The 16055-nt window shown below is 30.1% G+C and overlaps 1 protein-coding gene across 1 annotated transcript in view; it reads left to right on the top strand.

Annotated features, from left to right (window-relative positions):
* The window catches only part of LOC142320929 (uncharacterized), a 43714-nt gene extending 42121 nt beyond the window's left edge, over positions 1-1593 (top strand). The window contains exon 4 of the mRNA XM_075358916.1: positions 1395-1593. Coding sequence (XP_075215031.1) covers positions 1395-1425 — 31 coding nt within the window. The 3' untranslated portion in view covers positions 1426-1593. The remainder of the gene's footprint in view (positions 1-1394) is intronic.
* The last annotated feature ends 14462 nt before the right edge of the window (positions 1594-16055 follow it).

Below are 16055 nucleotides of genomic sequence, written 5' to 3'. Positions count from 1 at the left end.
AACTCTTTCAAATCGTTTAATTTTGTGCTGTGGATAAATTTTATATTATACCTGAATTTTATAACCAGTAAAGCGTAGTTATTTTTTTTAAACGAACAGTAGTTTTTGGAACGCTTAATTTTATAGAACACCTTCGTATTGACTTTTTTGGGGCTTGGCAAAAATAACTTTGATGTCATACATTGTCAGACATTGATGGTCGTTCTGAACGTGACCGCTTCAGTGAGTGTCCGGATCATTTGTCCCACGGATTGTTTTTTTCGTGCGGTGGTTCTTCGTTGGAACACACGATGACATTCACAACTATCAAATGTAACAGATTCAAACTTATTTAATTTTAATTGAAACTCTTTTATTTTGCAACTTAAATAATAAAATTCACTGAACCTTCTTTTGCACCATAATGATTAAATTATGCTAAATTATGAGTTCCATTTGATTATCAATTTTATAACACAACACGCAAAATGTGGTGGCACAACTTGTTTACGTATCGAAAACGTGAAAAATTTCCCATTACACTTAGACTTCATTTTTCAAAAGTGGTTTATTTCAAAAACTGGCTGTATTAAAACCTACGATTAATTTACGGACACACTGTGTACTACTGGTCAAAAATTGGAAATCGTTAGCATACAGATGTCCAATTGTTTCACCCGGGCTGTCTGAAGTGTAGTGTTGACTATGATAACAGTACGTAGAAGGGACATTGTACCGCGATAGGATGTCAGAACTAGCAAGAATTCCGTCGCCGGTCCAGCAAACAATCCCCCCCCCCACCCAGATTGACAACTGAAGTTTTCTAAACTTAGACTATTAGTATATATATATATATATATATATATATATATAAAAGTATAAAACGTATATAAATTTCATTAATATATTTTTATGAAAACATAGTAATACTGCGTAATATTTCTTAATGGATAGGCGAATTTTACATATAGAATTAAAATAATCTTTTTTCATCAAGATTAATATTAAAGTTTTCCCTACATAATTTATTTTGCATTAATGATAATATTTAAATTTAAAATGACATTGGTTGAATTTAAATTATATGTTTGCATATTTAATTTATACACTTCCATGAATTTATATATACTGTATATATCTCTCTCTGTGTCGTGTCTGTCTGTATATGAGCGCGCGCGCGCGCGCTCATATACAGACAGACAGGCCTATCAGACGACCTATAATTTACGCTGATTTTTAATTAAAAAATTTCTATAATTTATTGGACTGAATAATAAATTATATTAATTAGCAGGCCAAATATAAATATTATTGTAAAATGAATCAATTATAACAATAATCATTTACATAATAATTATAATACTAATAATTAATAAACGTTATATTTATATTACCAACCAATTATTTTGTTACAGTAGCGACGAGGAGGAGGATCTGTCAGACTAAACAGCTGTACTCTTAATGCGTGATTATAATCAACACATACAAAGAATACGGATATCAGAACCCATTCCTTTTCTTTTTAATGGAGGAAGCATTATTAAACAAGAATTAACATCACTTATATAATCGCTATTATTTAGAAAGGAACATAAAACAAAAATCAGAACAAGTTGATAGGTAAGTTCTAAAAGCTTCTTCTACAAAGTAGTTTAACTTTACTTTTTTATATATAGAAATCTAAGATTAGATTTGTTAGATGGAAGGTAACAAGATGTTTGTCCGGTTGGTAAACGAAATGAAAATAATCAACATATTGATAATTCAACAGTTGTAAATCCAACACATAATAACAGTTAGATTCATTCAAAAATTGTTTAATACTAGAAAAATTCTCTAGGCTTAGTGGGAAACTTATTTTATGTATCATGAAAAACTTTTGACCGTAATCCGAGAATATAAAATTTTTATCCTTTAAGAAATTTAACAATGATTATTTTCCAGGTTTTTTTTTGTATTTACAACGCAGTTTTTCTTTTAGACACTTTATTAAATAATTGTTTTCTAAAACGACCGGTTTACTTATTTCCTCGACAAAATGAGGAAAGGATAATATAATTATATTTAAAAAAATTCAACTTTTTAACATGCATTAGTTGAGTTATAAAAATGCATACCCTTTCGGTATTACAATTCATACCGATTACAAATCCAGGAAACCGGCACGAAAATAATTACGCGCTTAGACAGTTATTAACTTTACTGCATTTACAACAGGAGTCTCACGCAAAGAATACTGGGTCATATGATCTACTACGTAATATCTAAATTAGATTTGATCCTGAATTCGAGGAATGTAAATCTGAACCAGGTTTCGGTTGCCCATAAAGTTAATACCTACGTAAGGGAGGGGGATATTTATTCCTACTTCTTGTCAAGAATGATTAAAAAAGTATATTCAAATCATTAAAAAGCATGTTAAATTTAAGGAGGACCATATTTCCCAGTCGATTTCAGCTATAAAAAGGTTTTGATTAATAAAATGATATTGGCATCATGAATTTACTAACGATTTTAATTTTTAAATAAATTTTGGTCACTTACTGGAAAATTATAACAAATATATTTACACGTTATTACTTTCTTGGCATCACGATGCAAGAAACAAATTAAGGTAATCAGTCAAATGCAATTTCGACGTTTCATGACCCAATGATCTCAAAAAAACAAAAAAGATGGGGAGGTAATGTTCTTACATACCTATTTGTATATGTGTTGTATTAGCGTGTTTGAAGCTTAATAACTTCTGACTGGATTAACTAATTATAATGTAATTTGACACAGATACTCATGTATATGGGGTAATTTATTTGAAAAATTTGGTCAATATCTCCAGAGGTAGTGTAAATGGTTTCTTTGGGGTCAATTTTTTCAAATGTTTGCACACATAATCCTAATTTATATTAAGCTCAGTATATGCATACATAATTTATCATAACATTTAAAAATAAATTGGCCCCCAAATTTTCCCCTTTACCAAAAATCGCAAAACATCTTTTTATTGTATATGTTTTAAAAAAATTGTTTAATGAATTCCTAGGCATAGTAGTAACGACCCGCAAAAATAGTTTAGTGGCAATATTGGTGGTAAGAGAGTCAATCGAAGTTAAAAATATCGATTTTTTTTTTAATTTTTCTAACTTTTTTTGGTTTGTTTAAACTTATGGTGAAATTTTATTGTAATATTATTATTAAAAGTTCCACCCCATCTCCAAAAAAGAAATCTTAGATAACCTTTTAGTGGTTGTACATTTTTCAGTGGAATTTTTCTTAGTTTCTTTCATTTAATGCAGTAAAGTAGACCGATCAAAAACGTTTCTTGGGAGGTGATTTTGGGGTTGAGGGAAGAGAAAAGTTAAAAAAAATAGCAATTTTTTAAACTACAAAATAGTTTTCATGTAATTTTCCGCTATATAATAATAATAATCGATACCAGGAAAGTATAATAACTGTAGTGATTTTTTTCATATCTTAACGATTTATGATCCAATAAATCTAACCAATAAACACAATTTTAGCGGTAGAAGGGTTTTTGTAGGTCGGCCAGTATTTTTTATATATTTATAATTCATGACTGGAAGGACGATTTTAATCAAATTTGGCACAATTATTTTTTAGTTAGGCTAAAAACAAACCCGTAAGCTGAACTGCAAGAAGCATCCAGAGTTGCCTAAACTGCAGACCAAACGAACGACGAAGAGCTGAAGCTATACATGTGGGTGCGAAGTCTCGGGTAGCCGCTAGTATACTATAATCTATAAAAGTATACTTTTTACATTTTTAAATTGATTTGTGGTGTTATAAAATAATTTTTTTTAAACTTTGGATAAAAAAATATACTTAAATAAACACACAAATAAATATGTGATGAAACGGGAACCTTGATTTTAATTTATTTCTTTGTAATTTTTGGGGGAAAAAAATAAAAAAGCAAGTGCATCAAAATTTTAGTATGAATTTAATCTAATTTTTTAATATAAAAAAAGAAAGTAAGAAAGTCGTTTACCTAGAGTTAGAATAAATTTGTTTTAATTTTTAACCTAACCTTGTTAATAATTATTTAGTGATTTGGCCTTTAATGGGTGTAACAATACACAAAACTCTTCACTCCAGCCACTAACATTGGCCACTAACGTGACCACTAACATTTTAATTACTTTTACTATAATACCTTTGCAGATAATCACCTTCCTGAAATGGAAAGTAAGTAATATAATAACTTTTCAATGTTCAACTGAAATTATTATAGGAATTAAAAGCAAATATCTAATCCAATAAATTTTGAAATCCTTTAATTTATTAAATTTTCAGTAGTTTAGTTTTAATTTATTTTAATTTTCATATCTATGTACTTACTCCATTCAGGCTAGATATTTTTTTAGACTACAAAATCCACCCCGTCATAAAAAAAAAAATGGGATGATTGTAATTGGGCATTAGCTTGTTGCCTCCACTATGCGTAAATAGATAAATAAATTAAATGATAAATTGGAAACAGAAAAATTCAATTAAAAACTGTAAAAAAATGGTTACTTAAAATCTAAAAATCTACGTGGTAAGATACTATATTTAAATAAGTAAAGAAATAATGAATATTGACAAATAATATTGAGAAATCTTGTTCCAAAGGGGATTGTTGAATTTAGCTGTAAATAATATTGAAATTCCCCGTTACGAGTGCTGTGCAGAAATAAGACCTGCGGTAGGGACATTTGATACATGAACATGATCCAAGTTTTCTTAGAGATCCTCCTAAAATCTATCGTTGCTTCCTCCCGATAAGGAAGTTAGTTTGAAGGTTTATAAGAGAATAGTTAAATTTCAATCGGTTTGTGGGGTACATAAACGAAACACTTAGAATTAAAGCTAGGAAAGACATTCATCTCAGATTGTGTGGTGGATGAGCGTGTTTTGTGTGTGTGTGTGTGTGTGTGTGTGTGTGTTTACATATAATAAAAAAGACATACAAACTTATAAAATAAATTCGCAATGTTTCACTTCTCTAAGCTTCCTCAGGTGACAATACACATTCAAACACAAATCAAATAAAATTCTCTTACATACTAATAAATTAACTTGGTCTACCCATCCTTATTGTAATAGATCCCCTACTCATACCTGACTCATCTTAACTATCTCTTTATATAAACTGATTGCTATTTCCTGTGCATTGAAACTTTACAATGCACATATTTTCTCAAAAATTACAAACATTAAGCGTTATTTTCATTAAAACTAAATTTACAATATAAATATGACTTTTTAAATTAAATTGACATATATATTGCTTAATCCGGCAATGTCCGTTCTATTTACGTAGAACGTCCAGTGTTGTCTTGTTCCGGGACATAGCCGGAATCTGGAGTGTTATAGGCTATAAAGATGAAAAACGATTTATTAAAATGTGTAAATAATACATAATCCTTAACGGTCCTGTACTTCACATGTTGAAGCGATTGATCGTACTATGTGATCTTACGTCACGTGATAGGTTAATAGGAGGACTAACTTACGTCTTTAGCGGAGATTTTTCGGCAAACTTTGCCAGTGCGGGCAAAGCCGTGACATATATATACTGTATATACACACAGAGTGAGTTAAAAAGTATGGAAACCCCGCAACAACTTAAAACCGTTCCAGATAGAACACTTTGCAGATAGTTCCAGATAAAAACTTTCCGGATAAGATATCAGTCAACTACTTTACAAAATTTCAAACCCTTCTTGGCGGGGGTGGCCCAGGAATTATCATTTAAAATATTTGAATTACAATAGGAATTATTAAAATATTTTAAGTGATAATCCCCTTTGTTGATACATCATTATAAAGGTCTCTTAAGGGAAAAAATAGTACAAATAAAATGTTGGTACGATGTCTGTATCCAAAATGGCGGTGGAATATATTTTATATTTTGAAAAAATTACGTTGATGATTTAAGGAACTGTTATAGCAAATAAATAAATTTAAAAACATTTTATTACAGAGGTATTTTCCAATAAATCTATTAAAAAAATTATTTATTAAGCATAACGATTGCTTATTTACTAACATTTCATTTTAATAAATGTTCGATCGAAAGTCCTCCTTACATTTAAACAAGTGTACCAGTCGGTTGTTCATGAACTTATGTTACTATTTGTTTGTCTTTGTCTATTGTTTAATGATATTATAACTTTTGTTTGATTGTTACATTTACCTATATAAACAAACTCTTGTACCTATGTGGTCTTTTTCAGTGGGAGTGTGTTTATATGTACTTTAGTTTTATCGTTAACCCACCGGGATGGTCTAGTGGTGAACGCGTCTTCCCAAATCAGCTTTGGAAGTCGAGAGTTCCAGCGTTCAAGTCCTAGTAAAGCCAGTTATTTTTACACGGATTTGAATACTAGATCGTGGATACCGGTGTTCTTTGGTGGTTAGGTTTCAATTAACCACACACATCTCAGGAATGGTCGAACTGAGAATGTACAAGACTACACTTCATTTACACTCATACATATCATCCTCATTCATCCTCTGAAATATTATCTGAACGGTAGTTACCGGAGGCTAAACAGGAAAAGAAAGAAAGTTTTATCGTTATGTGTAAGTACATTTTACTGAGGGTGTTCGTTGGAAACCCCTATGCTTTATGTAATAGGATTTACTTACGGTTCCTTAACCGTAAAACAGATTGTAAATAAACAGATTGAGAGGCAAAAAAAACTACGATCACAAGTTAAGAAATTAGGGTTAAATTATCAAGCCCAATTCTGTTAATTTCACCAGTTCTACCTCTTTATTATTCCACTAGAGTTTATTTATAATTATATTACTGTGTACTGCATACATCAAGTAAAATTATATTAAAATAAAATGGGTAATCATTGATAACAAATAGTCAAATTTGTAGAGGTAGCTATTTCTGTAAAAAGAAAAATATCAATGACATTTAATTTCTACGGCTGTGATACTAAGCATGTATTTCTACAATTATAAAATTTAATTATATTTTTAATTAATTTATTAAAATAAAACTAAAATTAGCTCTGAAGAATCTTAAATCTCTGCAACTGTGCTTGTAGTATTTAAGTTTTAGATAATATTTTAAATTGTTTAGCATACGTATATAAAACTTTAATCACTTTGCCTTAAGTTGTAACAGTGTATACATGTAAAAAAAAAACCTTATATTCTGTAGTCAATCAAATGCCGACGAGTTGAAAGTAAAATATTTGTTTTTTTTTATCCATACATTGAAAATAACTTGCCTTCGAACGAGGCGTAATTGGTACCCGAATTTACTCGTTCTCAAGAATCTGCATATCCCTCTTATCTCACACATGCTGCTTTTGTCTTTACTAGACATACGAGCCGAATAAAAAAATTTCTTGTCTATAACGAGTAGCTATTCAGATTGCTGCAGATGATATTATAAGAGCGAATAAAATCCCGATAAACCTTTATAAAAAATAGTTAAGTTCCGGAGAAAGATTTTCATATTTTTTTTTGTTTTGAGTATGCGTCTGAAGAAATTATAGGTCTACCACCCAAAAATGTTCTATAGCTTTATGTCTCTCGCATAAAGCTGTAATCATAAAATTTGCTTAAACTTTTAGTCATACATTTTTTTTATAGTTAAAAAGTTTTTCATATTGATCTGCGATTTAATGATCGCAGATCAAAATACATAATTTTTTATAACCATCCTAGTAGCAGAAAGTAAATAAAAATAAATTAATAAATAGCAACCACACGCCAATAAAACAATTATTACATATTTAAAGCTAATAAAGAATTATTTGTTAATAAAGTAATTTATTTAATAAGTTTGCTATACTAATATCATATCTTCTTTTTATTGCATTTAAACAACGATAAACATTTAAATGGAATAGTCGTGAATGGAGTATAGTCCGTGTCCGTCAGTGTCTAACAATGCCTTATAAATTTTCCAATGAAAAATACGCAAACGAAATTTTTGCTTATGTGTTTTGCAATGAAAATTAACGAACTCCACGATGAGAATATCATCAAAGATTTTCGAATGGGAGGATTCTAGGCCACGGAACCTTTTACTTCGGTGTTACCGTCTTCTTCATAGACTGCTGATCGACAAGAAGAATATCCTCTCGAGGAAGAAGCAAACGTAATTCAGCACACTGAACGTAGTCCAGACATCAGTATCAGAAGAATTCTTAATGCACTGATTAAAACAAGTAAACGAATAGTGAATACTTTGAAAAGATACTCCATCCTTTTATTCTACAAAAGGTACAAGAATTGCTTTCTAGAGATCTTCCTGTACGTTTAAATTTTTGTCATTGGGGTTCTGGACAAAGTTAATAGCGTAGATTATTTTGTTTACCACGAAGCTACATTTACTTTAATAAAACAAACAAGTCATATGTGAAGTCACGAAATTCCACAGTGCACTTAAAAAATTAATACCACCGCAAAAATTTTTGTACGATATTATAACAAACAAGATGTTGGGATCATTTATTTTCAACGAGAATGTTTCGGATGTTCATACTTTAACGTTTTGCGAAAAGAATTCGACAGATCTACTGGGAAGAGATGTTCCTGTGAATAATAAGTAGACAATATTTTTCAGCAAAATTTTGGAGCAACCCACACTTTTCTCTAGCATTTAGACAACACTTTTTTTAACAAGTGGATTGGATGTTATGGATCTATCAACTTGTCTCCAAGGTCGCCTGAATTAATACCTCTGGCTAACCTGATTAGCCACTTGAAATCATTAGCGTATGAACAAAAGTGCAATACGACAGAAGAATTCTCTCGTGAATATTAGAATTATCATTGCGGTACCACTAATATAAAAAAGTTTTTGTTAAATACGGAAAGCCACCAAAAACATTGTTCGTCGGGTAGAGTGTTATATCTATGGTGGTGGTGAATATTTTCAACAATTTATTTAATTCTTTATATTTATTTATTTTTAAATATTTAATCCTTTTGTTTAGTAATATTAAAAAATTTTCTTCGTTTAATACCTAGTTAGAATCTTCCACATTTTGATATGTTTTGTTTTTAATAAACTTCAACATTTTTACTTTTGTATTTAGTTTCTGTGAATTTTATTACCAGTTTATTCAGAATCAAATTCTTTACAATATTTTTGTAGAAAACTTTTTATGTATTTATTAATCAATTTAACAAAGTTATTTTACGCCAAACATAAAATAGTGTGTTTTCGACCCCATCTTTTATCTTTTAACGCAGATTTCTGTGCTTAAGTGTTACATTCCAGTTTATAAAACTGAACACGAACAACTTCAACAGAAGATGAAATCATGAGCTAAAGGACAATTTTTACCAATTAATAAATTTAATATCTTTTATGTACAAAGTAATAATTATAAAATGTTATTTATTTCTTAATAATCGAAACTAACAATTATTTAGCTGTGTTTTACCACAAGATATGTACTCTTTTCAAAAAAATTAACGTTGGATTAAAAATTCTATAAAGCATCTCCAATTAAACTAAATAATCCTTTATCCGAATTACTCAACTTTTATATTCCGTTGAAGTTGTCTGTTAGCAGCAGTCCCCCTTCAGTCATTTTTTATCAGATTTATTTGTATTTTGTTTAATGTAATCTTGAAAAAGCATGATCTTCTTCTATAATGGCGTTATAAAATACAAATTAGAGTTGGATCCAAATTTCGAACAATTAATGAGATTTTACTTTAATATTTTAATATCAATCATATAAATAGAATTAAAAATTTTATTAAAATTATTTTTGTTTACAGATATCAGAAAATGTCGCAGAATACCGTAGAACTGAGAGCAGGAATATTACATAGCTGTCAGTGCGCACGACGAGATGGTTTACAAGATACTTGTCCACGTTCTGGTTGCGGTGGTAGCCCGGCATGTATGGCCGAACCGATACCGTTATGTAAACCAGCAAACTTTGTAGAAACTGTCGAACATAAAAATCACGGTCCAGCTGCTACATCGACTCCTCCTGAAAATTTTACAAAGAAACCTCAACGGGAACGACAAAATTTCAAAAATAAAGATAGTAGTAACAAACGGCCAGATACTAACTTAATAAAAATGGCTCGAGAAGGTTATATAGATAACCCTCCTCTACCACCATATAGGTTTAAACCGTGTGTGGTTCATAGCAATAAGTATTTTTAAGGTTTTCTATTAAATGTACATTTTAAATGAAATCATAAGAAATAACTTTTAGCTTAATAATTTTACCACGTAAAATAATTTTTTAGTTATGTATGTATAAAGTGTAGCATATAATATAATTTTAAATGATATTTATAAATCTGGTTTGTTATTTATTCACTCATTATTCGTTAACATAAAGATGACATCTCAAAACAGATGTAAAAATCAAGTTAAAGAATAGTGGCCCAGATCTTCTCAGTAAATATATTTCTTATCCCGTTCACATATAATAGAGTTACATAACATGAAGAAAACAAAACGTAAATTTACCTCCAAATACATTGTCTAAAAATAATTATTATTAATGAGAAATAATACAGCCCATTATTTTATAACAACCTACGTTTAAATTAATCACTACCATCTTTAAAATATTGGTATAAATTTCAAAATAAAAAAGTCGAATAACGAAAAATACAAAAAAATAAAAAAAATAAAATGGAGGGGAATAAGAAATTAAAAAAAAATTAAAACTAGACACCTTAAAACCAGAATTATGCTGTTGGAGGGTTTCCAAGAACAAAAGTCTAGGAAAGAAAATCCGAAAATGAATTGGTCGGAAGGACGCAGAAAATAAGATATGGGGAGAATGAAACTGTACTAGGGAGAAAGAATTGAAGGAGGTTTGAAGTGGCCAGAATCAAAAAGAAAAACTATGAGAACGAATGAGTGAAATGTAAGTATGATTGCGTTAATGTTTAATGTTTTACTTATGTATGGCACTAGAGCTGCTGCAGGAGTATGTTAGAAGTTAATAATATTATAACAATCGGCTGACTTTTATTAATTTAGTTGTGTAATTATATAAACTGGTGTAACAATATAGATATAGCATATTCAAAAAATAGAGACGTATAAGCCTTTCACATCATTTTAAAAACCAATTGAATTTCTAAAATTCTAACCACCACATGTTTAGTTTTTAGAAAAAAATCTGATGTAGACATCGCATGCCTTCCTTGTACGCTTATTAAATTACATATACACATTTTTAAAAGTATATAAAATATTATTTCACTAATAACTTCTGATTTTTTCATATTTTTTTTATTGCTATTATTGAATCTGTAATTTTTATGCAATCGGAGGTTAATAATTATTAATAAATCAACATATTTAAATTAAAAAATAGTCGGAAATGAAGTCTGATTCGAACCGATGTGCCTTCCTCTTGTAAGATCCAAATATTTCATTAATTAAAGTTTTATTTGGCTATAACCAATGAAAATAAGTACTGCTTATATCTTGAAAGCTCTCAGTGAGGGCTTACTACTGCAGTTAAGAAAAATTCCTGCTTTTTGGACAGTTTTGTTTAAGGCGATTGCAATGAAAACGGGAGGTACACAATAGATGTTATAACAGTCCTAAATGCAAAATTTCAACATCCTAAAGCTAATCGTTTTTGAGTTATGTGAGATACATACGTACGCACATACGTACGACAGACGTCACGCCGAAACTAGTCAAAATGAATTCAGGGGATGGTCAGATTGGATACTTCCGTTTAAATCAGAAAACCAAAATTTTTCGCGATCACAATACTTCGTACAAGGAAGCAAAAATAAACAACAATCTTTCCAACAACAATTACTTGTATGATAGATGTATTGTTGGAGTAATCAATTATGCAATGCGTGAACGTTAGTAAATGATAAGTTAGAAGGAATTATTTGTTAGTTGCATATTTTACTGTGTTGGATGGTTCTCTGCTTTTACATATATAAATGCGTGCGCGCATTATTAAAACCAAAATCAGTAATAAATATATAGGCGTGGCAGAAACAATGACCCATTTTAAAACGATGGTCGAGTCGAGCGTTTGGAATTAAAACTTTTTTCAAGTGCTCTGATAGTGCCGTAAGAACGCAGTATTTTATAAATACGATCCACCTGAGCCATTGGTTTGCTTATCATTTCTCCCCCCATTTGGTCGCCCTAAAACATAAGACCGAATATCTCTTCCACAAACGGCTACTGAGCCTCGCTTAACAGTTTAGCAACCATTGTCCTAACTAGCTCGTAGAGCTAACCTAAAAGCGTCAGCGAAATAAGCGTGATAGCATCCACCACTCGCTTGCGTGTCCGCCGCCAATTGTCATATATCACTAAAAAGGGTAGGTGCACCCCGTCAACTACTACAACATACATGACTATCAATAATATATTACCATCCGAGCCAAATTACCACCTGAGCCATCCAAATCAACGACGGAATAGAAAGGCAAAGGCGATGTTGTGTAAGTACAAAAAGGGAAAGTTAAGTTTGTCAACAGCGATCAAAAGATATAGAACTATCGTATTTATTAAGCTGTGCACAAATTACATAGATAGAAAGCAGAAAAACTGTAGGTAGAAAGTGTATAATAAATCTTACGAGCTCAACTAACAATATTATGCTCACTTACTAACTTCAGTAACCGAAAAATATGTACTAAAGAGTATAACTTGTACACATATCGTATCACAATGACTGTCACTACGTGAACTGTATACGCATAGAGAGAAATTAGTAAATATAGTATTATTTTTTTAAATCAACTGGCGGATAAAGGACATGCATGTCTTGTTCAGTTCGCCTACCTTACCGATCCTTGAATAATTCTCTTTTTCGCTGCCTACTTTTGATTATAATAACAAGTTTTGCATTATGAATTCTTATTAACTTATTGTTTACGCTACAAAAATTCGCCACTCCATACAAATGAGATAACTGATCATTTATTTTTGACAATTAATATGAAAAAAATGTTTGAAATCCAATATTTAAGCCGTGCACTTGAATAGATATTTTTTTAAATAGTAGGTAACAGAAATTTGTGACGTTGTAGTTTTTAATAAACTAACCAAAATATATTATAAAATATAATGATACGGCAAAAAATATAACCAAAAATTATTGAAAAATATATTTTTTTTTCATGAACCTCCATTTTATGGGGAAAAAATAATCTTTATTATAAAAAACTGAATAACAATAATAGAACACAATACTTAAGTATTTCGCAATTGTATTTTATAGATGGCTTCTTTAATATTTGGATAAATGTTCAAAATAAGATAATAATATAATGTACTATTATTTATTCAAATCATTACTATGAAATTTAACATGAACTATCAATTTGTTTTACACTCATTTTTAATTACAAATTTATGTACATTGGTTTATTTTCTGTGACACCTGAGTAACATAACGAAAAAAAATTAAATAGTTGTCATGATGTTATATAAAATATAAAGTATAATTTTTTTTTATATCAATACATATGAAATTGTATTCTAATTATCTTGATTTAAAAATGTTTAATAATTGTATTGATTTAAATTTAATATTCATATTTCTACCACTAAATTTCTCCTATTTTTATTAAAAACCTACGTTAAATTCTCCATTTCATTTTAATTTTTTAATCATACTTTATTTTTGTTGTTACTTTATTGTTACTCCCACGCAAGATAACCTATTCGTGAGTTTGTAATTGCAACTAATATTAATTAACTACATTATAATAAAAACATTTACAATAATGATATAAATATAGCCCTTTTAATTTTCATTCTGGTTGCTAATAATATGACGGTCGGTCAAATACAAACCTGAACTATTATCTGCATGACTCGCGTTCAAACATGAATGGGCTGTGACACTGGGCGATATTAACGATGGATATGTTAAGATAATATAAACACTTCAGCCGCCTCAGAATTCGGCTTTCTTTGGTCAGTAGCTTCGTTTCAGAGAAAGAAATTAAATATCAGTAGTGCAACGTATTATTGTGAAGTTTATTACGAATGAAGACGTCAAAACCTGAACTGTCATATACCCTAGTCTACCATTGGGTCAGTAGATTTAAAGGAGGATGTGAAGTAAAAATGATAACATTTGATCGATTCGTGGCACCTAACAGTGGTTGAAATCGCTTCGGAAGTGAGTGTCAATCACGGAAATGCCCATTCCATTGTTATAAACACTTTGATTTCCGTAACGTCTCTGCGAGGTGGTTTTCTAGACTTTTGACCCAAAACCAGAAACAGGCACAGGCTCAACAAAACATTTACCGAAGGGTCCTAAATCGATTACAGAAACAAAATGCTGTCAGACGATCAGAGATGTGATTCACCTTCACGACAACGACAGGACTCGCACATGTATTAGCACTAATATATACTGAAAACGTTTACTGCAAATAGTTAAAAACCCCCTTTACTGTTCATATTTATCTCCCCAGCAATTTCCTTTATTTAGGGCTTTGAAGGAAGCACTGGGGGGCCATCAGTTTGAGAGCGACAACGATGTGGAGGAATTCATGCGCATCGGCTCATGACATGTCCCCAGATTTTTTATGAAGGGACCCACAAAATTCTCAAACATTGGGAAAATGTGAAGAAAATCAAGGAAACATGTAGAGAAACAGTAAATACTCGTATTATTTGTATTTTTATTTTTTACTAATAAATGTAAAAAACAAAATGTTGACGTTTTGGTAAATATTAAAACAATTATTGTCCGGTATGTAATTTAGAGGTGTCGTCTTCTCCCATTATAACAACTTCTTAGGTTTGCATTTTACATAACTAACATTAGTATTGTTCCTTAACGGAGCTTTTAACTGTAAAATAGAAATACTTAAAAATTAAACCAAACAAATAATCTTTTTTTTCTCCAAACCAACTGTGTCTTTATCTTCACTTCCGATGACAGCTTTTGTTAACTGGAGGAAACGACATTAAGTCTAGATTGATTGGCCTCTTCAACCACAACAATTTGTACGGGGTCAATTGAGATATAAAACAGTAGATAATTTAACAACTTTCTTGAATCAATTCAATTTTCTGCTCGCGGCTACAAAAGACAACAGCAAGTTTATTTTTTTCTTTTACCCTTACCTCTGCCTCTATTTTATCAATAGAACGGACGTAAGTTAGCTGAAATATATTTGGTGTTCGTTATCGCACCGGAAAACCCAAGTTGACTAAATTCACTTTTGGTGTAGTTCGTTAACAGAGACTTAATTTTAACCATTATTTTCTTTCCTCAAATGGTTTTACCAAGAAAAGTACTTCTTCTCTAAGCGCACAAATCACCTCATCAATCTTAAAATCAAGAAAATTCTTCAATTCTTCAATAACCGATGGTGATGAAAACTGAGTTCGCCTAGAATCAAGAAATTTTTGCTTCCTTTTGTCAACTTTGTAAATCTTAAGTTGAACAAAAATTTTGGAGATTCCTATCTCTATCACAACCATATAATACATTTTGCTGGTTATAAATACGTACCAACAGGGGAATTTTTTTCTGAAGATCTAATAAACTACTATTCATCAATTAATTTGTCATGGAAGACAAAATATTTATATCTTTAAGAAGTATCACGTTAATAAATTTACACATTCTCATACAGTCATTACATTTGTAAATGATCCGTAGTTAGTTAGTTACGTCTATAAATACCAGGTCACGAATATCTTAAAATAAATTAGTGCCAATAACATCTTAAAATAGGAAATAATGGATTTCATTAAATTTATGTGTATATACGTACGATGTATATAAAAGGAGTTGATTTCTTTGAAATCCAATTTTAAGGACCCCATACGTATTCAAAAAAAATCTAATTTGGCAAAAAGTTTCTATTAATGGCAAGGGTGGTTTTTACTTTTTCTTTTTAAATCCGGCTACACGACTTTTTTTTCTATAATAGCAAAAAATTCACTTTTTAATTATTTATCGATAATTAAGTTGTTGATGGTTATTTAAAGTTATCGGTTACCAAAGATTTTAAAATTTCTGTTTTTTTTTTTTAAATAACTTTTAAATGAAACATTATATAAAAATGAAATTCAAGACAATTTCGATTTTTAGGAACTTTTA

This window comes from Lycorma delicatula, chromosome 3, assembly GCF_047948215.1.
Source record: "Lycorma delicatula isolate Av1 chromosome 3, ASM4794821v1, whole genome shotgun sequence".
In the NCBI taxonomy this organism is placed as follows: Eukaryota; Metazoa; Arthropoda; class Insecta; order Hemiptera; family Fulgoridae; genus Lycorma; species Lycorma delicatula.
Note: the sequence above shows the minus strand (reverse complement) of the source record. Positions and strands in the feature narration are given on the sequence as shown.